The sequence below is a fragment of the Anguilla rostrata genome, chromosome 18, assembly GCF_018555375.3.
Source record: "Anguilla rostrata isolate EN2019 chromosome 18, ASM1855537v3, whole genome shotgun sequence".
In the NCBI taxonomy this organism is placed as follows: domain Eukaryota; kingdom Metazoa; phylum Chordata; class Actinopteri; order Anguilliformes; family Anguillidae; genus Anguilla; species Anguilla rostrata.
Window position 1 is genome coordinate 21121553 of NC_057950.1, and position 24723 is coordinate 21146275.

Here is a 24723-nt window from a genome sequence, read left to right on the forward strand (position 1 = left end):
GGTGTGGCCTTTTCCATAAGGGAATTGCATTACAGTTGTGTATGACAACATTTCCTCAGTGCAAATTCCAGACCACAAAATGCCCCATGAACATACAGTGAGCTTCGTAAATATTCTGTACAGTGACACTTTGTTGTTTTTTTACTACTCTGGATGTGCAATGAAAAAGTGAGGTAAAGATCTAGATTGAAAATGGTAATGAAGCACATTGTAAATGGGTCTGTTCAATTGGTTTCTCATTAGTCTGAAAAAGCATTACATTTAAATATGAAATACACATGACAGCCTATGTATAAAATGTTACTTGCATTGTTGAAAATAAGCCCAATTATCATTTAATGATAAGACATGTATTTCTAAAAATATCAAAAGTGATTTACGTGTCATCAAGCAAATTAATTAAATGTTTTAATGTTTCACATCGACCTGAGGACCTGAAAATTAATTTATTTTTATGAGTTTAGATTTCAGATTACTCAGGGCTGCACAAATTGTCAAAATGTCACTAGATAGTGCAACAAGAGTGAGAGTGTTTTTGAAACCAGAAAAGTTCTTCATTTGATCGCTTTTGCTCTCTCATTCGTGTGTATTTGTAAAGCATAGAGCTGACAAGCTCTCTCCACAGCATGCTATAGGAGCTGCCATCTGCCTTTGAGGAAGGGGGCATGGCCAGTGTGGCACCAAGTATGGCTAATTCTTGGCTGATGAGGAATCTTATATCAGCCATCACCTGACCACCTGATTTTACATGCCTGAAGACACCATGATTGAGCTGTGAACTTTTGCTCTTGTTACATTACATTACATTACAGGCATTTGGCAGACGCTCTTATCCAGAGCGACGTACAACAAAGTGTATAACCATACAAGTATGACGAAACCCCTAGAGTGATCGCAATCGAAAAAACCCAATTCCCTTCCACACTCTCAATATTCACAGAAAAGCCCCCGACACAAGATTTACGCTTCCTCATAACGTCAGATCTAGGTAGTTTGAGGTTATTTGTGGAAGCGATGCCAGGTTTCTACCCGGAAGTACTTGTAAACATTGTAACGTTAATTTGGCTTATTGAAAAGACGAGCGTTGTTCTGTCTTCTTTGCCATCTGATAGCGTTAATGTATAGGCTATACTTATATGTGTATTTCGAGTATATGTGACAAAATACAGACTGTCCTTCCTCATCTCCTCCTTGGTGGTTAAAAACAAATAGTGTCCGGATATAGACAAACTTGATGTCAAAGGTGAACGAATCATGTGTAGCTAGCTAGAGAACGATTGTTAGCATCCAAGCTACAGATAAATCAAATGAACATTAAATATGGCCTGGTTGTTAAGTTAGCTACGAACCTGGAATACAGTTTCCTTGAAAGAGAACAAGCGGACATAATACAGCATGAAATTCCTGAGCAGCATTCTCACGGGATTCACGTCACATTGAAGCTACGCTCGGAATTCAGAATTCAATGTATTTTCTCCTTCCCTGTAAAACATTTCTTCGTCCGCATTGTAAACATGAAACGGCTTACTGTGGAACTTTTAACAGACTTTAACGATTTTACCGGAGGTAAAGATTTAAGTGACTTTTTAAAACGATGTTATTCAGATGTTACAAGTAAGAACGAACTGTTCGACATTCGCCTTAGTCCAGATGGACATCACATACATGCTATTCGCCGTAAAGCTAAGACTGAACTTATAACTTTTGACAAATGTCGAAGAACTCGTGTAATACAAGACAAAACACATCTAGATTCAGGCTTGACGAGGACAGTGCCCCTTTCTGATCTTATCTATTTGGAATGTGGCAGCAGGGACGGTGATTCAGCTGTTCTGGCGGTGGTATTCGAGAATGGAAAAACGGAGTTCTGGAAGTACTCCGAGCGAAAAGGAGGCTGGAATTTGCTACAGACTTCGGATTTGTGTAAAAGCCCAAGAGCAAAAATCTTCTCCGTTTGCGCAAGCGCCACTTGCATTATCTGGTGCGAAGAGAGAGACCCCTCCAAGAGCTCTTCAGCTCTCAACGCTACTGGCAGTAAATTCAGGTACTGTATCTGCAAACGAAATTACGAGATAGGGGATGTATGTGTTCGTTTAGGAGGAGCTAAAGTCTTATTGCACAGCAACCCCTGTTATAGAGTTATTACCTCAGGAGACAATGCTTATCTGCTGCCGGAGGTTAAGGAGAATTCTCTTGCTGGTGGCATTACCAAGGTCTTTCTCACATGGTCCCTGCAGTACGGCACAGTAGCTGTCAATAGTGCCTGCCAGGGGGCCCTTATGAGGAAACACAAGCTGACTAGCAAGGACTCTGATTTCAAGGTACTGATATCAGAGTGTATGGGTGCACGGTCAACTATTAGCCCCGTGGAAATATGCGCCTGTTCCCCTGCGGAACATGGCGGCCTGCTGCTCCTCCTCAGCTCTGGCTGGGTCAGCGTGCTGCAGAATGACGGAGTTTTGCGGCAGGTCTACAAGCTGGCTGACAACTGCCTGCCGAGCTGTGGTGCTGACAGCAGCATAAGCATCCACGGGGATGTGCTGGCCCTGACACTCAAAAGCACCCTCTATCTTATCGACGTCCGGTGCGGCTTGGAGCTAGAAAAAATATCCTTGAAAACAAGGGGGGTCCTCTTTGACAGCTGCCTGGAGAGCTGCACCATTCACCTTCTGTGTGAATCTGGGCTGTTTGTGATTAGACACAGGGACTTGGAGTCTGGTCAAAAACTTGTGGGTCATTCCGAATGTCTCAGACTGGGCTCAGTCCTGGTGGAGGCTGTGTTTGAAGAGGCTTGCAGGTACTACCAGCAGAGGAGTCTGAGTAGCACCCAGCTTACTGTGGAGAAGCTAAAAAGCTGCGAGCTGTTCCAAGCCCCCATTGCCCTCTCCTCCATCCTCAGAGACTACCTGAGCAGCAAAAAGACCGGCAACAACCCAGCACTGGAAGCCGGGAGCTACTCTAAGCTGCGGTTGTTGCTGGAAACCAAGCTGCAGAGTCTAGTGGCTCTAGAGGACTTGAAGATGGCAGTGGTGGGCTCCTCAGACAGGGACCTGGAGGGCCACTGTGAGACCCTAGTACAGAAGGAGGTGAGCAGGCTGCTGAGCTCTGAGATGGACAGGCAGAACATGCTCTATCTGAATCGCATCTTCAGCACGTTCCCGTCACAGGCCTGGCAGGCACTGCAGTCTGTCTTCCAGCTTCGTTGCAAGGGGGATGGATCCCTGTCAGCTGAGGCCCCTTCTGAGGTGTGGAAGACAGCCCTGAGCCCCACCCATTACCCTGCCCAGGCTGCCAACCTCCACCCCCAGCCAAGCGATCCCGCTGCCAACGCAGCCGTGCCCGTCTTTGAGCTCCTCTGCCGCTCCTTTTTCCGCTTCCGGCCCTGCTGGCTACCCCGCTTCGTGGAGCTGGCACAGCAGCAGGCCAGCTCCTGCTCTTCTTCTTCCTGGAGCTGTTTGGTAGAGGAGACCCCAGGGAGCGCACCTCTGTATAAGCGGGCTCTCTCTGTGCTCCCCGGGAACGGGGAGTTTTGGGACCTGGAGGTGGAGCTGCTACTCTGCAGTCGGAGGCCCAATGCGGTCATGCAGGCCCTGTGGATCCTGATTCGCCGGCAGCAGTGGGGGCGCGTCACCCAGGTGGCCCAAAGCTTCAGCCGGCAGAGCCCTCTGCTCAACAAGGAGATCTTCACAGCCCTGCTGTGTGAGGTGACACAGCACCAGGACTTGGACCCCAATCTAGATCTGCTTTGGGCTCTGTGCCCTGAAGACCTGACAATGGTCAGCATCCTCGATATAGTGCTGAAGAACCTTCCAGCTTCCGTGCAGGGCGGGGCACCCTACCCGGCCCAGAGCACGCAGCTCACCATAGGCTTCCTCAAACCCCTGCTGCGCAAAGTGCTCCAGAGAGAGACCAGGCCCAGCTGGAGGTATGTGGACATCCTCCAGTCTCCGTATTGCCCTCCCCCCACTCCCCCCCGTGAGGCCAAAGGGCTGCCCAGGGCCCTGACGGATCGTGCCATGGACCTCCATGACCACATACAGAACACTATGTCCTCTGGGGCAAGTGTGATGCCTCAGCCCCCTCACCTCTAAACCCCTCCACTGGTGCCACTAGCTATCTGGATGACTCCTCTCTCCCTTTTTTGTGAGGGAGGGTCATTACTGAGCATTTAAACCTCTGCCCCACCTTTGCAAAGGAAGACAAAGGACTTTCCATTCCAAAGTTAAAAAAATCTGTGCAAAGTCTTGTATTGTCAGAGCCCATCACAGTGAATATTACTTTTGATGATTTATTTTGAGAAATTTTTTTTTTGAGGGGGGGGGGTAGAAGGTTCTCACTTAAGAGTAGATATTCTTAATTTGTACATTTTTAAAATAGAAGTGTGGCTTTACAAGAAATGTCTATATTCACTTACACCTTAGGGATACCTGAAGCTGGCTTTTCTGGTTGATTGCTTGTCATTATTGCTTCACAGTCCAGACAGACTGTATTTCTTCAGTCTGCACCTCTCTTTTTTACGACAAAACACACATCATACCTGTTTTTTTGTAATAGATGTGCAGCACTTAACATAGATTGTGGTATCATAATTGTAGGGTTAAAAAAAAGACTCATAAGACAATCTTTGTACCTCGATGGGGTGCCAGTTTTATAAAAATGGCAGTGTTTAACTTTTTCTAATGGCAGGGTCACTCTATGAGAAGTCATGCAATTCCACACTTAAATTTAGGGCGATTTCACTGCTGTTAAACTCAGAAAAGGGTCATTTTTGGCCTGAGGGCAAAATGAGGGTTAATTGACACTTGCATAACTGCATTCAGTGGCATACATTTGTGTAGGTATTTATGTTGCGTTTTTGAAAGAGCTTGTTTTGTGTGTGCTTGCGTTACAGAGAAAGTGCTTTGACAGTTTTTCTCTAGGTTAACCTTGAAAAAAGGAGGACCATGTTTATTGCAGAAATTTACAGAATCGTTGCTTAGCGGCTACTGCCTTTTCATGGACTCAATGGATATCTCTTTTTGTATCATTATTTTTACACCTGTGTCTATAGATGTATATTTATGTGTTATTTAATGACAACTGGTGAGAATAAAAAAATGTAGAGAACATAAAACTAGAATTTTTAAACACCTCATAAGTGTATATAAAGCGTACATTTGAGCTGACTGTGCTTGTCATTATTATGGTAATGTCATCTTCCAGGAGGACAGTGTCCCCATCCACAGGGCACGAGGGGGTCACTGAATGGTTTGATGAGTATGAAAATGATGTGAATCGCATGCTATGGCCTTCACAGTCACCAGACCTCAACCCAATTGAACACCTATGGGAGATTTGGGACCGACATGTTAGACAACGCTCACCACCATCATCAAAAGTATTTGGCCCCTTCCTGAATTCCTCTATTATTGCATATTTGTCAAACTGAATGGTTTCAGATCTTTAGACAAAATGTAATAATAGACAAAGGGAATCTGAATAAACACAAAACACATTTTTAAAATCATTATTTCATTTATTTTATGAAAAAAGTTATCGTTACAGAATTGATTTTGACACATCCAATGTTATGGCTATGACTATTTATTCCGATTTCTCCACCCCATGGTGGCCTATTGTACTGGCAGTGATTGTCCTTTGGTCCTCATGCTGAGAGACAATAGACTTGAAACATAAATTCCACACTTAGTATCAACTATAGACCTTTTTGCATGAACTAATGAAGCAACAACACACAGCTGGCCAAGAAACAGCCGAGCAGCCCATTGTCCAATTACTTTTGTTCCCATAAAATGGGGAGACTGTAGAAAAATGTCCATCCATTCCGTGTCAGAACAGAGCACAGGATCGCGCTTACATTATTTGCTGTGTTTTCTTGCATACCCCCTCCCCATTGGTATGACTGCAACTAGCTAACCACATGCCAATGGCTAAGCATACTGCAACTAGCCTAATTTCTGTTTGACTGTTGTAAGGCACATGGATCCTGCCAAACTGTTGCTAGGCAGTAACATGCATGCACACGCACGCAAGAAACACACAGCATATCCTGCAGGCGAGTGGGCCTATGCCTCTTTTCTCAACCAGAGCGAACACAATTAATGTCAATTCCAATATTTCACCTGTCACATGTTTAAAAAGGTAGTAAATTTAACACTTTCTTTCAATAAAATAAAAACATCAAAGTATTGGAGCGAAAATACAGCCCTGAGTTAATCCTCACCTCTGACCATCCCTGACGGACAGAAGACAGCAAATGCGTCAAGTTAGGGTCAGCAATTTCCTTAGCTGCTGCAGGTGAGTTTGGACACACAGTTTCTGTAATGTCCTTTATCTCCTATGTGAAACCTGCTTGTATCCTTGAAGATACAGGGAAATTCCAAATAAGAGATAAAAGTTGGTTTCAAAAAGCATGGAAAATAACGCAGTTGTATTTTTATTACAAATTTGGCACAGCTGTCTAAAATGACCACATATACATTATGTGTATGACGGACCTTTGAAAAAGACTAGTTAAAAATACTCATTAATTGAAAGCAATGGTACAAACATTTTCTCAGAATCATCAAAGCAAATAATTTAGGATCATAACAAATCAAGTTAGAAAGCACATTTAACAATAGTAAAAAAATACTTTTTTCAGTGTTCTCACTGTACACAAAATAAATGAAATGTGTGACTGCAACGACCAGCCAGAACCTTTCAAAGGCTAAGGTAGGCCTCATCTGACAGCACTCACACATTCACAAACTCGAACGTGACCTGAACGCTTTCCTCAGGGCCTTGGGCATCGTGGTTTCCCTACCATTGCCCGTTTAACACGCCTGCGCAGTCTACGTGTCAGCGGAAGTCCTCCGTCCCTCAGGCTTCATGAATAGTGATATATGAACGAATGAGCGAGTTGTGAGGGGGCTCGTAGAATACCCCTTCCCCTGCCTCTCAGTACGGCTTCATGGACGCTTGTGGGATGTGGTTCATCAGTATGTGGTTCCTGGGACAGAGGCAGAGGTGAGTGAGCACAGGCACAGACACGGGCAGAGGCTTATGGGCACAGATTATCAGACACCAAGCAGCCACCGAGGCCCTTGGCACTCACTCAAAAGCATCCGTGTACGTCATTCTCCTGTAGAATTTGGCCAGTTTGACGGAAAGGATGATGCTGGGGATGAGAAAGATCATGCACCAGCCCAGACTGAACCAGAAGGCGTTCTAGAGGGGGGAGGGGCAGACAAGACACACCTCAGCCAGTTAATAGGGCAATCGGAAAATGCAAACGATGGCAGAAGCAGTTAAAGTCAGAGCTTGGGGTAGTGGGGGTACAACGAACAATTAAGACAAAACCAGGCCCTCGGTAAAGAACAAGTTTCCTGGAGCCAGAAATGTTACTTGTGAGGATATACACTGCACATGCTCAGGGTGACGGTCTCACCAAAGACTCGGCCAGGTATGAGCAGACCATCACCTCCACAGCGTCTACAGCCCCTGCCAGCGGCCCACAGCGCCCCAGCTGCCCTGTGATCTGCAACAGGCCGGAAAAATCACCCTGTTAAACGCATCCTCAACAACTGGAAACGCAGGATCTGATTTCTTCTGCTTAATCAGGTAAGGCTGAGTTTCAGACCATTGTGTGCACCCATAAAAAAACTCAAATCCTCTGCATCTGGTTGACACCCAGTATTTCCTGAAAATCAGTGTTTCCTGATAAATCAGGAAAAATAAGAAACAAACACATCCCAGATGCAGGCATGAATCATAGAACAAAGAAAACTATCATTCTTCACCTCATAATGGGTTTATTTATTGTTTGATATTATTTATTAATAATCCTCTGTACATTGCCATTGTGACATTATTCATAAAGTGCAAAGACATGTCAACTGTAAGAATAAGGACATCACAGGAGTAACACTGAGTAACCCTTTTACCATCAAGCTAAAGAAACAACAGATTAGCATATGCCTAAAATTAAAGGTTAGACCTGCCTTACAGCTTATCTATTAAAGTATGTCACTGATTACGTACAATCCAACGGGCACTTTCCATTCTGATGTAATTTGCAGCGACCAGTAAATTCAATGGTAGACGTTCATACCGTTTTATTTGCCCAGTCAGCAAATGCTGTGACGTATCCTATCTGGCAATCCAGGAATGCTTGCGTTACCTTGGAAAGGGAATAGGGAAAATAAACACTTAATACTGTGACATCACATGTGCCCTTTTCAAGCAAAATGGTAGGAGCATTCTGAATCTCTTGGAATATGTGTATAAATATGTAATATGGTATGACTGAACTTTCCTTTAATTATGGTAGCAGTGTCGAAATGTGTTTATGAGTGCAGGTCCAAAATGTGGTAACAGGAATAAAGATACGCATACTTGTCTACCAATGGTAGGTCTACATACAGCATTGTTCAGCAAAACACAGGAGTTTGAACTACAAAATAATACCTATTAATTTTGATGATGTTATGGATTGTAAATGAATAATTGAAATGCAAACAGCATGTGATGTCTGTGTGGGTTTGTTTAGTAACACCCCTCCTCCTCTTGCTGTTACATCACAGGGTGAGAGTAACAGCATTGATTAATGCAGTCAAAATCTGCATCCTATTAGGGTGGTAAAGGTGCCATTGTTTTACAATGGGGAGGGAATTTACAGAATTTTCATTAAAGCTGAAAGACCTGTAATTGTACCTGACAATCTGTAATTGTCAATATGGTTACTTGCTTTGCCCACATTACACACAAACTATAACAACTGGGAAAGCTGAACATTAGATAGGAATCTGAGACCTCTTGTGCCTGCTGGCATGTTTTTTTTTTTTGTTAAAAAAAAAAAATAATTTCAGGGCATTTTTCTACTTGATTACACTGGTTGTCCTGAGAGAGTTATTCAGCAGTATTACTCACCGATTTTACAACTTGTGAAGAATTTCTGTCCAAGAAGTCCTGGGCAGCATTTACTGTACTCAGCACAACACCCACAGTTTTCTAGAAAATGGATTGAAGGGGAAAGAAGGACAAGGAGGCACGACGAGGCGAGTTATTTCTCCACATCAGTGGGTGAATCGCATACACTGTGATGTCACATTAAGTCCGAGCACAATGGTCTGCTTTCCCGACCATCCTGAACACCGCTCCCACTGTGCGAACAGTACTGAACACAGAGACGCGGCACGGGATGGCAGTATTAATGATTGGCAGAATAACCATTGAGTGACTTGAGTGTTTTGCGGACTCTGAATGACGGCACTTACATTCACTTCTGAGGCTTTGGCTTCGAGAAGCAGGACAGTAGTGTTGAGATCCCTCTGAAAAGGCAAAAGTCACTGTGTAAGCACGGTCTCGTTCAGCTCCGGCTCAGTGGAAGTTTCTGTAGTGTTTGCATTCTGCTGGGCTTTGCTATTCAGTGATGCATATGACCATCCTTACTCCTGCCACATTTACCACTCAATAGATTATAGGAGTGATAAAATTTTGCATACCGTACACCTATGATAAATAGCCACAAAATCAAAGTCAAGACAGAGTATATGCACTCCAAACCATGAATGCTCAACAAAAAAAGATTTGCCTTTAAAGACAGAAATCACACTTTTTAGGACACCCTTGCTCTTACAAAAACACACATAGTCATATTTTAACATGTAGTGAATGTTTTTTTGCTGAAAGGGAGTTGGCCTTCTCATGGGAATTATACATTTTCACAGGATTTGTACATCCGACTGTGCACTTTCACTGGATGTCAATTCTAAATGCTACCACCAGGGGGCTCTGCTGCAGCTAGGCAGCCAGACCACATCCCATAAAGCAGAGGAAGACGCACCACTCTAGGCAGGACGGAGCGCTCAAACTGGCCCTGGATGCTCCGGATCTCAGCAGCTTCTTGCTGCAGCTGCCCCCGTACAGTGGTGCTGCTCTGAGGATGGAGAGAAAGAAGAGATAGAGAGAGAGAGAGAGAGAGAGAGAGAGAGAGACAGAGACAGAGACAGAGACAGACAGAGAGAGAGAGAGAGAGAGTATGTGAGAGAGAAATTCACTTTTAAATTTCTTTATTAACAATAAAATGAAAATCCACCCACAAATCTACAATATTTGGCAAGACCACACAACCAAAAAAATGTAATTGACAGCACAATGGACCAGGATAGCAGAGAGAAAGGGCCACTCACCTGGTTTGCAGCAAAACTATCCAATTTGTCAGCAGTGGAGTTCAGATTTGTCCTGGTGATGTTGTTAAGCTGAAAAATGAAAAGCCCATATACATCAGTGTAAAACCAAATGGCACAGCACAATATGTTTGTCTTGATAATTAAGAACCAGTGCAGTGCTGTATATTTGTTCCAATTAATCTGAGAATATACTGAAAAACAAAAAATAAAGCACTCTTTGTAATTACTGACCGCATCTTGCTCCAACTGCCTCCTGATTACAAACTTTATAAATTATATTTTAAAATATTTGTTATCAACCACAGTTACTGTTTTTTACACTTAGAATACTAAATACCCTGTTTAAAATGAAGTAGCTCAGTCAATTTAATGGTAATAAGCTATGGTCAATGAAAAATCATAGTAAAAGACCATGGGAGACCACAATCAGACTGCGCAACCAGAGCATGTCATGAACTCCAATGAAAATGAATGACGTCCGTAAGGCATCGCATTGTGTCAATGCGATCAAGGCTCAAGACAGGCAGACAGGAAGTCAGAAACAGAAATAGGGAGACAGGTACAGACGGACAAACGGGCAGGCTGACAAAGACAGAAAGACAGAAACAGATGACAAACAGAAACTTTGAGGCGGAGGACAGATAGATATTGAGACAGGCGAGCTGACCTGCTGCTTGGCGTGGCTGAAGTCCATGCTGCCGGCCCTGCTGGAGAAGCTCCGCAGCTGTGCCTGGGTTTCAGGGCTCAGGAGGGTGATGGCGGGCAGGGTGATTTCATTCTGCTGGAACAGTTGCTGGATCTCCGCCGTGTACTGAGGAGCAGACACAGGCACAAGGGCCTCAGTACTCCGGTCACATGTCCTGCCCAGCACTGATGAGTAGTGACACCGGTATATCACCAGCACGTGACCACCCAGAATTATTTTAATTAACATAACCGTCCAAGTAGACCAGCATGTCCAGATGCAGTCTTAAGTGGTCACTCCAATGAGTCTGCAGTCCTGACACCCGTAGGAAGTTTGTTCCACCACTGTTGGGCCCTGCATGACAGAGAGAAGTACCTACACAGGGAGGTGATCTGGCTAAAATGTAAGGGGTAGAAGTTTGAGTGGAGGTATGCCGAAACAGTAACATTCAGTGCTCTGTAGGCTAGTGCCAAGGTTCTAAACTTGATGAGCTGTAACAGGCAGCCAGTGAAGGGAGATGATGAGGGGTATGACATGAGAACACCTGGGGAGACTCTAGACATGTTTTATGCTAGTTAAATTTGTGTGGCACACAGGTGACGGCCTACACACTCTTAATGTACCTTGGACACATTGAGAAAGTCGTTCAGGTTGATAATCTCCTCCAGGCTCAGTGTGGTCCACAGGGGACTGTTCTGTCGGCAGTCACTGGGAACACAGAACAGGAAGCAGGAAGAGGAAATGGGTCACTTTGGGACTTATAGCAAAACCACATGCCCAGCTTTAATGCGGAACTACTCACACTGATTTATGCTGCATTGAGCTTAAAGGGCACCAAGAGCGGTCTGCTAAAACATCACTGGTTTATCATACAGTTATCCAAAAAAACTATAGTTTAATTAAACTTTAATTGGACTGGAAAGACAATTAGTCATTATTTCAAAATTAACTACTTATAAATGCTTAATTACATCCAACCAAACAGTTTCCCTGTGTTTTAATTCCTCAGAGGATCAGCCTAGATGCCCTTTAATGGAGTTCAGCATCTCACAGCTCAGTTAATCTTTATTCTCTCTATTTGTATGTTATTTAACCGTGTGTGCTGTGTCTTACTCATAGACTTCAGCGATTGTCAAATTAGTCTTCAGGCCCAGAGTCCCCGAGAGCTGGAACCCTGGTATGAGTCCTGGAGTATCGAGGATCTAGATGAAAGCAGACACACAGAGTCACAGACACACAGACACACAGAGTCACAGACACACAGACCCACAGATTCACAGAAGCACAGGCAATATGAGAGAAATAGATGCACAAGCACACAGACACACAGACAGATGTCTGAAATCTTAATCCATATTAAATTTTTTTTTACAGAGCATCAGCTTTTTAACCTTTTCTTTTTATTTTTTTGCTCACTTTTCGGCGAAAAAAGTACTCAAATTTGTATGCCATTCTTATTGTATGTGTGACCTTACCTGGAGGAGCTGCTGATTGTGCCATGGTTTACACACCACTGTGTACACGTTCCCCCCAAGCAGGAAGAGCACCAGCACCACGATCATAAAGAGCCAGGAGAACAGGAAACTGATCCCCACGCCCCTACAAACAGAGAACAGGAAACTGAACCAACCCCACACCCCTACAAACAGAGAACAGGAAACTGAACCAACCCCACACCCCTACAAACAGAGAACAGGAAACTGAACCAACCCCACACCCCTACAAACAGAGAACAGGAAACTGAACCAACCCCACACCCCTACAAACAGAGAACACAAAACTGAACCCCACACCCCTACAAACAGAGAACACGAAACTGAACCAACCCCACACCCCTACAAACAGAGAACAGGAAACTGAACCCCACACCCCTACAAACAGAGAACAGGAAACTGAGCCCCACACCCCTACAAACAGAGAACTGGAAACGGAACCAACCCCACACCCCTACGAACAGAGAACTGGAAACGGAACCAACCCCACACCCCTACGAACAGAGAACAGGAAACTGAACCAACCCCACACCCCTACAAACAGAGAACAGGAAACTGAACCCCACACCCCTACAAACAAAGAACAGGAAACTGAGCCCCACACCCCTACAAACAGAGAACAGGAAACGGAACCAACCTCACACCCCTACAAACAGAGAACAGGAAACTGAACCCCACACCCCTACAAACAGAGAACAGGAAACTGAACCCCACACCCCTACAAACAGAGTAAATTAGACCAAGTTAAGACTGATATATGGCAATGAACTTATTTTTTATCATTAGGTTGGTTCTCTATATTTCTTTCTTTTGTGTTTCTTCCTTTCATAAGATCAAAACTGTTTGCTCAGTGTGCACTAATATTTACCTTTTACACTACCCTGCACTGAAAGAACACCTTAGACTGAACAATGCCTTTCTTGAGTACCTCTTTCCAATGTGCAAATATATTTTAAAAAGACAAGTTAAGCAGGTAATGTTTTATCTTGATTGTGTGGGTTTCATTACCCAAACATTGACTTTCATTACCAATATGCCTTTTCTATTCCTGAAACAGTAATTTGCTGGATATTTATATAATATTACTGACTAGTCCTAAACGTTTGATCTCTATATAAAGTATGGTCTGTACACTTTATATATTTGAAACAGTTTCTTGTCCCGATGCCTTAAAAAGGAGTACAGTAAAGGCTTGAAGTTTCAGATGAGATCCAAAGATAATAAATGATTTGCTTGTTTCAAGCTACTTACCATAGATTTTTTTGTTTTTAATGTTAGTGTTTAAGCATTTTTACTTAAAAATGTGTCATAGTGTATACCTTCTCATGGAAGTCATTAGGTCCAAAGATTTCTCTACATGGGCATATAAAAGCCAAGGAATATGATATTTTGGAAAGACTTTGTGGAGCAAACATTGTTCCCTTAGGATGTCCCCATATTTCATGATGTATACACAGCTAAACAAATTAAGGAGTGGTTACCCTTCGGGTGTCTGAAGCATTAGCTTTGTCACAGTCGTACTTACGCCATCAGGAAGGTTCCTCCACAGTGGGCAGTGCTAGATCTGTGGGTGGGGTCCGCTTTGGGCTTCAAGCCTATTGGGCCCAGCAGGAGGCCAAGGACATTGCACAGCACCACCAGCAGAACCAGGCAGCTCAGAATCAGGCCCACAATCCAGCTGGGCAAACAGACAACAACAGATAATCAGACCAATCGAAAGGCACCAGGCGTAGTCACCCAGGAATGGAGGGTTTAAGTGGATAAGTCATTTCTCATCTCAGCAGTCAACTGGCAAGTGTGCAACTTTTTCTGATTTGTCTTATTGTAATGTGTTGGGGTTTTCATAAGCACACCCGTCAAGTGATTTTTGCACTCTTTGACAGCTGAGGGCAAGAGAGAATGTTCAGCAAAAAAGCCAAAAACTACAGGCCCCAGAAAAGTTTAGGATCTGAAACTCAGTACCTCCTGAATCAGCAAAGTTCCTATTTAAAATCATCTTATTAAATAGTGTGTGTCCTAGTGATTCGGAAAGCAACATAGTTGCAAATAGTGGGATATCTGAAACAATTGATTATAAAATATCACAATCTTTTTTCATACCCTGGTACACTTCCTAAAAAAAAAAATCTTTATATAGCAGTATTTTCATAAATCATAGCCAGGTTACACATGCAATGCATGCACAAAAAAAGTTTAATCAGAGATAATGGTGTTTATATGATTTCCCACCACTAGATGTCCCTCTCAGCATAAAAACACCTATGGTGGTGTTCCTGCTCTCATTTACTTGCTGGTATATCCTTTATCCAGGGAACTCTCTCTGAGTGAGACGGAAGATTAGAATGTGATCTCTGGTAGAAGCTGTTAGTTACCCATTTCTTTCTGCCATCTTCACCTCAGGTGAATATTTGTAGATGTATCCTCGCACGTCCTCGAGTTTGGTGGACACGTCAGCCAGAGCATCAAGCGGGACGTCTTTAGACAGCTGGGAAATCTGTGTATTAATTTCTGCAAGCTGCTGTTTGACCTCTACACAAACAGAAGGAGGGTGTTAGCACTGAAGCGCAGCATACAATGGCACAGCAGTGTCTCAGTGCAGTGAAAGGACATGTTGTATTGCAATCATACTGTTTGAAATGATACTGCCTTGTTTGTCACTGAAGCCCAAGGACATTTTCACACAGAAACAGACTCAAACCGCCACTTCTGGCAAATGCAATGAAACAGGAATTCTACCATTTGTTAATATAACCAAAATTCATGTGTCACTATGGGACTATACCTATGGTGACGTCACCACATGTCACCATAGGTATAACATCATTTCAACATCATCAAGTAAGCATCCTTTCCTTTTCAAACCCATCACTAGTGCGCATGGCCAGAAAGCTCAATTTTGGTCCCGTCTGACCTTATCACCAGTTCCAACTGAGGTTCAGCATTGGTACCTCAGTCGGAACCAGGTGTCGTGGTAATAATTGTAGCAGTAATAATACATATGCCATGCATTAAAAAAAAAGAGGTATTTGCTAGATTTTGGATTAGATTTTCTGAGAGACAAATCTTGTGACCCCAGGGCAGGCTGGGAGGTAGCCACCTCATGCACATCTGCAGTCTCCGTGCTGAACACTCACTCTGCACTGTGTCTTTAGTCTTATTTGTCACCCTCTCAGGAAGGCCGTCCAATAACTCTTCTCCCTGGGAAAGAATTAAGACCCGCTCAAACCCACAAATCACCATATTACAGTTCTCTGTCAGCACAATCATATATACCTGTAATCATATGTGGTACATTGTTAGCGGAATATAATAACAATGCCATTGTTTATTCCAGGGAGTGATGGGTATTATTTCAAATACATTTTTGAATGCTCGTATTTCTTATGTCATAAAGGTTGCTCATCTTTCTACTGAATATTTACCTCCTACCCTTAGAGCTGCTGTTGCTGTTAACCCAGTAGTTATGTTAACACAGGATTCAGTTTTTTATGCAGAAAAAATTATCTCTTCTATAAACATAAATATTGCAAGGTCCGTTGTTTTTAAGATTGCAATGGGCGATGATCCAGACTTGAATCTCATCAAAGTAATTACTTCTATTTCTTCAAGCCAATCGTCTTTCGGTGTCTGACATTTGTGTTGTCTATTGATCATAATGTTTACCCAGCCATTAGTAGCATTACAAGATTCAAAAAGAAAGGGCTTAATTTGAATGAAATATCAAAAAATGAGATGTCACGCTCTAGCTAGCTTGCTCAACATGAGCAATTTTTTTTAAAATGCTCTTTAAAAAGTTTTTTTTAATCTTATGAGTCTGTATGGCAAAAATTTGTTTTGATCATAATTCCAAAACATTATTTATATCTTATTTCATCCTGATAATCCCACGATTTTATCCCACTTCTCTCATTCAAGTGTGATAAAATTTTACTGTCATTTATTGTGAGTTGGCATATTATGACAAAATAGTTGTTTTTATCATAACGCAAGTGAATACTGTATTGTTGTACTGTGTTACTGTAAAATGCAGATTTTGAAATGTCCTGTGTTCCAAAGATGTAGCATTCCACAGGCAAGCTCTATCACAGTAACCCCAAATTATACATTTGTCCCCTTGTTGTAAGTCTCTCTGGGTAAGAGTGTCTGCCAAATGACAGTAATGCAATGTAACTCAGTGATGCTGGTCTGAGTTGAAGGAAGTGACTCATACATAAACTGTGTGATGTAGGAAGGAGGAGGTGTATGGCAAAAAGATGTCACCTTTCCACAATGAGCCCTCTAAGAATCTGCCCAGTGTTTAAGCTGGCATGCCCCTGGAGTGCCACTTGATGCTACAATAAGTGGATTCCAGGACTAGAGACAGGGCGACTCACCTCCTTCAGTCTAGACCCCAGATCAGCCTTCTCTACTGCATCTGCAGCGGACTGGAGCTCGCTGAGCTGGGGGATCTGTAAGGCAGAGGACCAACATAACGCAGGCTCAGAAGCAAGCATGCACCACACGCCGTGACCGTACATTTCTGCAGCCTGCGTGACTGCAGGAGTCAATGCAGCACAACTCCAGCGCTGCGATTCAGCATCCAAAACAACGTGTTACAATTCTCTACGGTTTGTCCTTAAAATGTAACATTTTCAGTTCTTGTGACATCCCTAAATGAGAGTGTGGGGCCTTTCGCTAAGATCGTACTGTGCTCTGACAACTATTATGAACACAATATTGCACTAACTATCCACAGCTCTCGTTAGCTGAAATGTCAAAATGCCGCATGCTTGCAGACTTAGCGGCTTAGCTGGCGTTACAACCCCAGATTGTGTGCAATGACAATTAATTGTTAATTGTTTATATGCTCTGCCTGCAGTGAGACTGGAGCGAGAGACGCGCGCGTCTCAGTTTATCCCCGTCATAGTTGTGTGTGGTTTGTTTTGTTTGTGTTCCGTGTTTTTTGTGAGAGCACAATAAAACAACAGTGCGTCCAAGAACGACAGATTGTGTGGTTTGTGGGGAGACGGACTGGAGTACTTGTTACATCACCCTGAAAGGAACTGTTCAGACCTTTGTATCTTAAAACTGGGCTGCAGATCTAGCTCTCCCCCCATTGTTCTGCGTTCTCAGTGGTGTTTGAAATGTGGTGCATAGACACAGGTCTCAAGTGCTGTAACTTGAGCCCCTATGCTTTGTCCTCCATTGTCGAGGCATTAGTCAGGAGTCGCTGGAACAGAGATCAGGCTGCTCCATTCCCACTAGGATCCTGTGACCAAGGATTCAAAGGCTAACAATTTCATAAAGTCACGGTGTCCCACAAAAGAGCCGTTGTGAAAATGCACCTTTCCCAGGGGGTAATTCGCAGCCCCCATTAAATCAATGTTATTTGGCTAACAACGCTAACGGCTAAGAGAGAGAGAGCTACGCGTACACGAGGCTGGAGGGCTTGAGCCCAAAACGACCCCAATTTATCCCATTATTTGTGATGAGCAGCTCAGCAGGCCTGGTCCTAAAATGTGAACTATCCCTTTAACCGGATGAGCCACCCAGCAACCCGTAAAGCATTTTCGTCAGCATAACTAATGTTTTGGGTTGAGAGTGATGAGGGTGCTGTGGGCCCACACTCACTGAGAAGCGGGTGTCCAGCGTCAGCATGGCCAGGTCCTGCTGCATGGGTTCGCAGCCCTGGCAGTCCGGCAGCTTCAGGGTTCTGCTGATGCGGTTTCTCGTGGCAGTCAGGTTGGCCTCCAGCGCGTCCAGCTCCGGACGAAGTTGCTGCTGAGTGGAGTTCAGCTGGCCCAGGAGCTGGATCGTACGGTTCACCACTGAAGCAACAAAAACAGCCTTAGAAAATGAATCAAATCATTCCTTTTATCAATAGCTAAGGAGTTGATGTGATGCAGGGGTCTCCAATCCTGAAGGGCCACACAGAATCTGCTAGTTTAACTCCAGTCCTGAAGGGTCATGGTATCTGCAAGTTTAACTCCAGTCCTGAATGGCTGTAGTATCTGCAGGTTTAACTCCAGTCCTGAATGGCTGTAGTATCTGCAGGCTTAACTCCAGTCCTGAATGGCTGATGTATTTTGATGTATACAGTCTGAATGAGAGTTATTTATCATGTGGGGCTGTTTTTTTTAATTATTTATAATCTTTAGAATGACCATACGGTATGTGTGATAGTAAAAAAAAAACACATCCCTGCTATGTAAAGGTAAACAGCAGCAAGGTACCTTGGGAAAAATTTCGGACAGAATCCAGAGCAGGATTCAAGGAACTCCCCAGGGCTTTTTTGAGGTCTTCACCAAGCAAGTGACCGATATCTAAAGGAGGGGGGGGGGGGGGAAATCGGACTACAGTTCTTTTTTTACTGTGGTTTTTAAAGAAAGAGAACAACAAAAGACCTTTCAGCTCGAGTTTCATTGCAGAACAAGGGACACAGGCTACAGGTAAATTCATCACAAATACGAGGAAGCATTTATTTACACATCCCTTTACATATCAATAATAAATGGAACAGTTTTCACTATTACATCTGATCTTTTGTCAACTGATGTGGTCCTGTGTAAATTCAACTGTTGAGGTTTAACTATTTAATGTGGTCATTTGTTATTTTAATTGTGGCATGAAAGAGCTCCCATAGAACGGGTTGCCAGGTAATGATACATGTCACGTGTGTGGAAAAAATAATAAATGACATCACATCCACACTACCAGCCAGAGGACACACCTCTGCTCTTTTGGCATATGTGGAAAAAAATTCCTAATCGGTTTTAGAAAGGGGAGGAGTGGGCTACATCTAAGCTCCTCCTGTTCATGTGCGTGGATGGGAAACATGATCTGCTATCTGTTAAGGCGCTCTTCCACTGCATGGATGGGCCTCAGTCCTATACTTGTCAAGGCATGCTTACTGTTTGTGGCATGCTTACATTCATAGAATAAGAAAGTCGATTGTGTTTATGTTCTGTTAACGTGAGTAGACATCAACAGATAAAACAAATATCATGTTTAAAATTTTATATTATTTGTGCATTATGAATTCCCATTGGGCGTCACTGTACAAATGTCAAAGATAAAAGAAAGGAAAGATGTACAGTAATTATGGCATGTTGACTGATCTGTGGGGTGCTCCCCACTTCAATTATGGCACGTAGTGTGTGTACCACAGCTTAATTAACCTGAGAAAAGAAGGAAAATGCACTATGCCCTGATAAAGGCATTAGCTGAAACCTTGGGCTTTTTCTGGCTTTATGCTATACAAATAAGAACGGAGAAATACATGCATCTAAAATATGTATTTGCTCATACGTCTATTATGTAATATGGGTTACTCAACAATATTGTATGGTTTCTACCTGTGTGATACCTGCAAAGCAATCTACATCTCAAACATTTTGATTGTCGTTCATAGATACAATTTCAATAGTAAACAAAAACAAACAAGCATTGTTCTCCACATACACCCCTACCACTCACCATCCAGTCTGTTCCTAACCTCATTCACAGTCAGGATGCTCTTATCCACTACCACGTCAACTTCCTGAAGAAAGCAAAGAGAGAGTCATTTGGCTGTTGTGTCAAACAACTTGGCTTTAACCTCCATTTTGTTCTGATAAATGGCTGAGCCCTGTCTAAGGACAAACATTAGCACACACGGTCCTTCCAGGCACACACCAGTTAATGGTGTTGACTCATCTGAGACACGTGACTGGCTGAGAAGCTTATCAAGTTAGTGACACGACCACTTCTCCTGACGTTAACCCAGCGGTTTTCTAAGAGATCATGTCAGAATTACTTCACCCTTCTATCAAATATAAAGTGGCAGGTTTAGGTTTCAGTGGTTTTGTTTTAAAATTTGCTGGTCTTTAGAGAGCATATTTATACAGGCAGATCCATAAAAATACACTTCCTAGATTTCACTGTAGAGAAAACCTAGGGCGGTAAGGAGAAGGTAGCATACTAATGCAAGACCTCACTCGCACGTTCCCCTTTTAGGGAATTACTGCACTTGCATCCCTCATGTTTGTACTTGTGTTAGCACTATGAATCACTATGGATAAGAGTGCTTATTAATTGCCAGTAAAGTAAAAACAAAGGTATGAAGTGGATTGATGAGGTAGATACCCATATGCTGTATGACATTCATCCTCAATAGTTTCCATCAGATTGCTAGAACCTATAACTTACAACATTGCTATAACCCAAGAACACATTTGCTGGTGGAAACATCTGCACAATGGAACCTGTTTGGGGACATTTAATACAGTGTGCAGGTGTCACTTTTCCTCAGACATATTAGGTAGCCCAGTAGATTTTTATTTCTTTTTGTGGTTACCTGTGGGACAGCTGCGAGGTAGGTCTGCAGGTTGTCTAACGTGCTGTCGGACTGCATCATGCTGTACCGCACACTGAAGGCCAGGGATTGGTTGCTCCTAAACAAGCAAATATTCCCTGCCCTGGGAAAACACACAAGGAGGAAACAGGAACTGTGTTTCCTTTGTCAAGTGACATGTAGCTAGGCAATACCAGACTGCTGAATTTACAAACCATGAAGAGTACTGATAACACACTGAAAATGTACACACAAACGTACGACTGTTCCCTGAGTCCTGCATGTCTTGCTAAGACCAATGGGACACAGAACATCCCTTCAAATCCAAATTGGCAATATGCTGTCAGCGTAAGCACTTAATTCAACTGTTTTCAAACAAACTCTGAAAACTTAAATTTTAAAATTCTTTAAGCTCAATTTGGATATAAATACAGTGGCCTCAGCATCCAAGATAACCCTGTGAAAACGGATTTAGATTGCTGGCATCCCCAAGACTTGGGTATAGCAAAGCCCCCCTCCTTGAACTTGTGCAGATGTATCACAGTGCTTTTGACAACTGGCTAATGAATGTCCAGCCTAGGTTGATACATAGTAAAATATTTGAAATGTTTAGTTTACTTAATAAAAATAATGATCGTACAATGTTTTCAATAAAAATATTAAAATATGACAACTGACAACTCTAAATAACTCCCCTATTTCACAGTCATTTCAGTGGCGCCATGTTTTCACAGATGTAAATATTAACAGTTTGGCGTCTCGTTACCATAGAGACAACGGTACCCTCCCCACAGGCCTTTGCAGAAGTATAAATGCACAAAACGTTGTGAGACACTTGTCGGAATGATCACGCGACAAAGCATAAAACAGGCCTTAGGGTCCTCACAGTGTTATGATGGTAATGACCAGCAACGCCCAGTAAAGTCCTCTGCGTCGGCAGTTGATTGATTTGGTCTGTTCCTGGTACATGCGGCCCCCACAATTACCGCAACAGCGGCAGCAGGCGAAGAACAGGCCCACCAGGGGCATGAGGACAGTGACTCCCAGGCCTTTGCAGAAGTATAAATGCACAAACTTGTGGACACTCGACTGACAGCGACAAAGCATAAACAGCTTAGGGTCTCACATGTTAGATGGTAAACCACACCCAGTAAACGTCCTGCCCGGCCGTTGATTGATTTGGTCTGTTCTGGTCATGCCCCACAATTACCGAAGCTCGCAAACAGCGACATAACACCCACCAGGGGCATGAGGGATGTGAGATCCTGATGGCTTGACCAGACCGAAGCCACTTCTACCTCAGCACTGTACAGGATCACCCCTGTCCGACTACTGATTATGTGTGGATTATCATCTGAGGGACACACCTCTCACTGATAACCGTGACCCATGCCTCGAAAGCTTGGAATCTTAGTCCCCAGGAACAGGAGCTGCATAACGAGCACATACACCACTGTATGGGCAGCCAACGTTGGGGTCTGAACAGTTTGATGTGCTTGACACAGTTACGTCTACTGCTCACACCCAGAGAAGGTGTGACATATGATTTTAGCCTGTTGTGTTCGGAACATAATTGAATTAATGAGGTGCTCATTACAGATCAGTGCTGAGTCCCTCCCAAGACAAACCATTGAATCCCCTATATTAGGCAACTAGCTGCATGACCAGGTACATTTAGTTTATGCAACAACATTAGTTTAGCAAAGATTAGGAGTGATTACAGACTCTACATGGTATTCATCAAGGTCTTGTACTCTTGACACCGTTAAAAAAGATGTTTTCATTCACTGATCTCTGAAAGTCTGCCTAGATTATCTCCCAACTTGTAAAGTTCTTTTTGCTCTTGGATGCCATTTTTATGAATGACACTTCCAGACAAATGGGGCGGGATGTTAATTCGCAATTCGCACGAACACTCTCTCATTTACAAACGGGTGGCATTCACCATGCTTACACAGGACACTTACAAAAGTTTTCCGAAGTTACGAGTGTTTGCTGAATCTGACGTGGCACTTGTACAAGCCCACCCGATAACAGTATGAGGAAGTTTACCGTACCAAAATGTTCTTATAAGAGGAACAAGATGAAAGAAAGAAATTGGTGAGATTACTTCCTTGAGGAACACCACAGCTTAAGGGCATATTTTTTTAATTTACTGCATTCCATGTGACCATCTGTTTCTGTCTAATTATCCATTGAAGCTCTGGGGCCCTGGATGCCTTACACTCCTAATGTTCAACAGAATTTCCTGATTAGCTGTATCAAATGCTTCGGGTAGATTAATGATTACATAGTCAAACTCATTATTTTCAAATGCCTTAGCAACATTGTGACTGAACCAGGGCCATAGACATGCCTTTCTCTGAAACCATATCGATGGGCGTAAAAAACATTATAGTCTTACAGTATGAGTCTATTTTACACATTGTTTTCTAGGACAAACAAGCAAGGATAGTCTGACTCAACTCAGTCTGACTGATATGCCACACCACTGACTGTCCACATGAAACGATGTGTCACTTTAGAATGGTTAGGTGGAGTTCTGAATTATTTCCTTAAAGTTCAGTGCTTTATACCCTCAATAAAGAAGCTTTTAAAAATACATTTTATTTATAAATAAAGAGCTATATACAGTATATATACACACATTTCATTTTCTTATTTATAAAAAAAAAACTATTTTTAAACGCTCCTTTATTCATGATTACCAACGATAATGCAAATGGTTTCCCTGTGTGCTTAGCCTGTATTTAAACTGGTGATTTATGAAACAGGTCTTGAAAGTTTATATAAAGTTCAAAAAGCTTCTCTCAATAACACCGGGAATGTTCATTTTTTTAAGCTATTGGAAAATTTGATAAAATTTCACAATCATGCTCTTTGAAAAACACTACTGTTAAAAACTTCATACATTACCTGATTGAACGATGTCCATGTCAGTTAATACAAAATCAAATTTTTCTCTTTTTTTTCTTGCTTTATGTTTTAAAATGTTTTACACTGAATTTGATTCATTGCTTCCAAAGCCAATTCGAACCAATTTTATTTCACATAGTTGAGCGTTAACACCACACGACTCATAAAACAGAGCATTTCCTCTGTTCCCAAGACCAGTCAGAGAGCAGTGTCTGTATAAATCATTCCCATATTATCAGATGAGCTCTACAGGATGTGGCCATAAATGAAAACATCATTGTTTTAATTGTGCTGTAATGTGATGGAACATTTCCAACATACCTTTTTGACAGTTTCCTGCATGGAGACGGCATTGGCATCATTTATCAATTCAAGCAACAATTCTAGGGAAAAGACAGGAAGCACATAGTAAGTGCAAAAATCTGAAGCATTCAATCCCGCTTTTTGTGATCAAGAAGATCAAATTTTACCATGGACATACAAGATTACATCCTTTAACATATCCCTTCACTGTGGACATACAAGATTACATCCTTTAACACATCCCTTCACTGTGGACATACAAGATTACATCCTTTAACACATCCCTTCACTGTGGACATACAAGATTACATCCTTTAACACATCCCTTCACTGTGGAATGTACAAGATTACATCCTTTAACATATCCCTTCACTGTGTACATACAAGATACATCCTTTAACACATCCCTTCACTGTGGACATACAAGATTACATCCTTAACACATCCCTTCACATGTTCGGACATACCAAAGAATTAAGATCCTTTAACACATCCCTTCACTGTGGACATAGATGATTACATCCTTTAACATATCCCTTCACTGTGAATGTACAAGATTACATCCTTTAACATATCCCTTCACTGTGTACATACAAGATGACATCCTTTAACACATCCCTTCACTGTGGACATACAAGATTACATCCTTAGACATATGCCTTCAGATGCTTTTCGGCAAATACCCACAAATGACATAATAGATTGAAACAACAGACAGTTGGGTCATACGACCTGTATAAGAGTAGGACAGTATACTACAGAATATAGGGGCAAGCATTATGTTTATGCAACATCATTTTTCAGAACTCGCCCTCCCAGAGCAGGATTACTTGGCAAAAATGT

At 42.6% G+C, this 24723-nt stretch overlaps 2 protein-coding genes across 3 annotated transcripts; one reads left to right on the forward strand and one right to left on the reverse strand.

Annotated features, from left to right (window-relative positions):
- The first annotated feature begins 952 nt into the window (after positions 1–952).
- LOC135244444 (BLOC-2 complex member HPS6-like) lies at positions 953–5160 on the forward strand. The gene has a single exon (XM_064316718.1). It carries the CDS (start codon positions 1308–1310, stop codon positions 4089–4091), a length of 2784 nt encoding a protein of 927 aa, XP_064172788.1. The 5' UTR covers positions 953–1307; the 3' UTR covers positions 4092–5160.
- A 1485-nt stretch (positions 5161–6645) lies between these two features.
- prom2 (prominin 2) lies at positions 6646–21694 on the reverse strand. Of its 2 annotated transcripts, XM_064316719.1 has the most exons (21): positions 21548–21694; positions 20665–20785; positions 19806–19869; positions 18563–18652; positions 17961–18157; positions 16724–16798; positions 15485–15548; positions 14723–14879; positions 13876–14028; positions 12333–12456; positions 11971–12059; positions 11481–11565; positions 10840–10983; positions 10173–10241; positions 9827–9919; positions 9258–9311; positions 8911–8991; positions 8093–8161; positions 7430–7519; positions 7097–7209; positions 6646–6991 (listed from the first exon to the last, which is right to left on the reverse strand). In XM_064316719.1, exons 1-21 carry the CDS (start codon positions 21688–21690, stop codon positions 6940–6942), a joined length of 2127 nt encoding a protein of 708 aa, XP_064172789.1. In that variant the 5' UTR covers positions 21691–21694; the 3' UTR covers positions 6646–6939. The 2 variants fall into 2 exon arrangements, with proteins under 2 accessions (XP_064172789.1, XP_064172790.1); XM_064316720.1 differs by lacking the exon at positions 7097–7209.
- Positions 21695–24723: the final 3029 nt, after the last annotated feature.

What these genes read in the sequence shown, in the direction of transcription:
- LOC135244444 (XM_064316718.1), top strand. Translation starts at nt 1,308, where the DNA reads ATGAACATTAAATATGGCCTGGTTGTTAAGTTAGCTACGAACCTGGAA.
- prom2 (XM_064316719.1), bottom strand. Translation starts at nt 21,690, where the DNA reads ATGCCCCTGGTGGGCCTGTTCTTCGCCTGCTGCCGCTGTTGCGGTAAT. An exon ending in TGTCCGAAATTTTTCCCAAG is followed by an intron (nt 18,158 to 18,562) that starts GTACCTTGCTGC and finishes TTGTTGCTTCAG; the next exon opens with TGGTGAACCGTACGATCCAG. An exon ending in TCAGCCACGCCAAGCAGCAG is followed by an intron (nt 10,242 to 10,839) that starts GTCAGCTCGCCT and finishes TTCATTTTTCAG; the next exon opens with CTTAACAACATCACCAGGAC.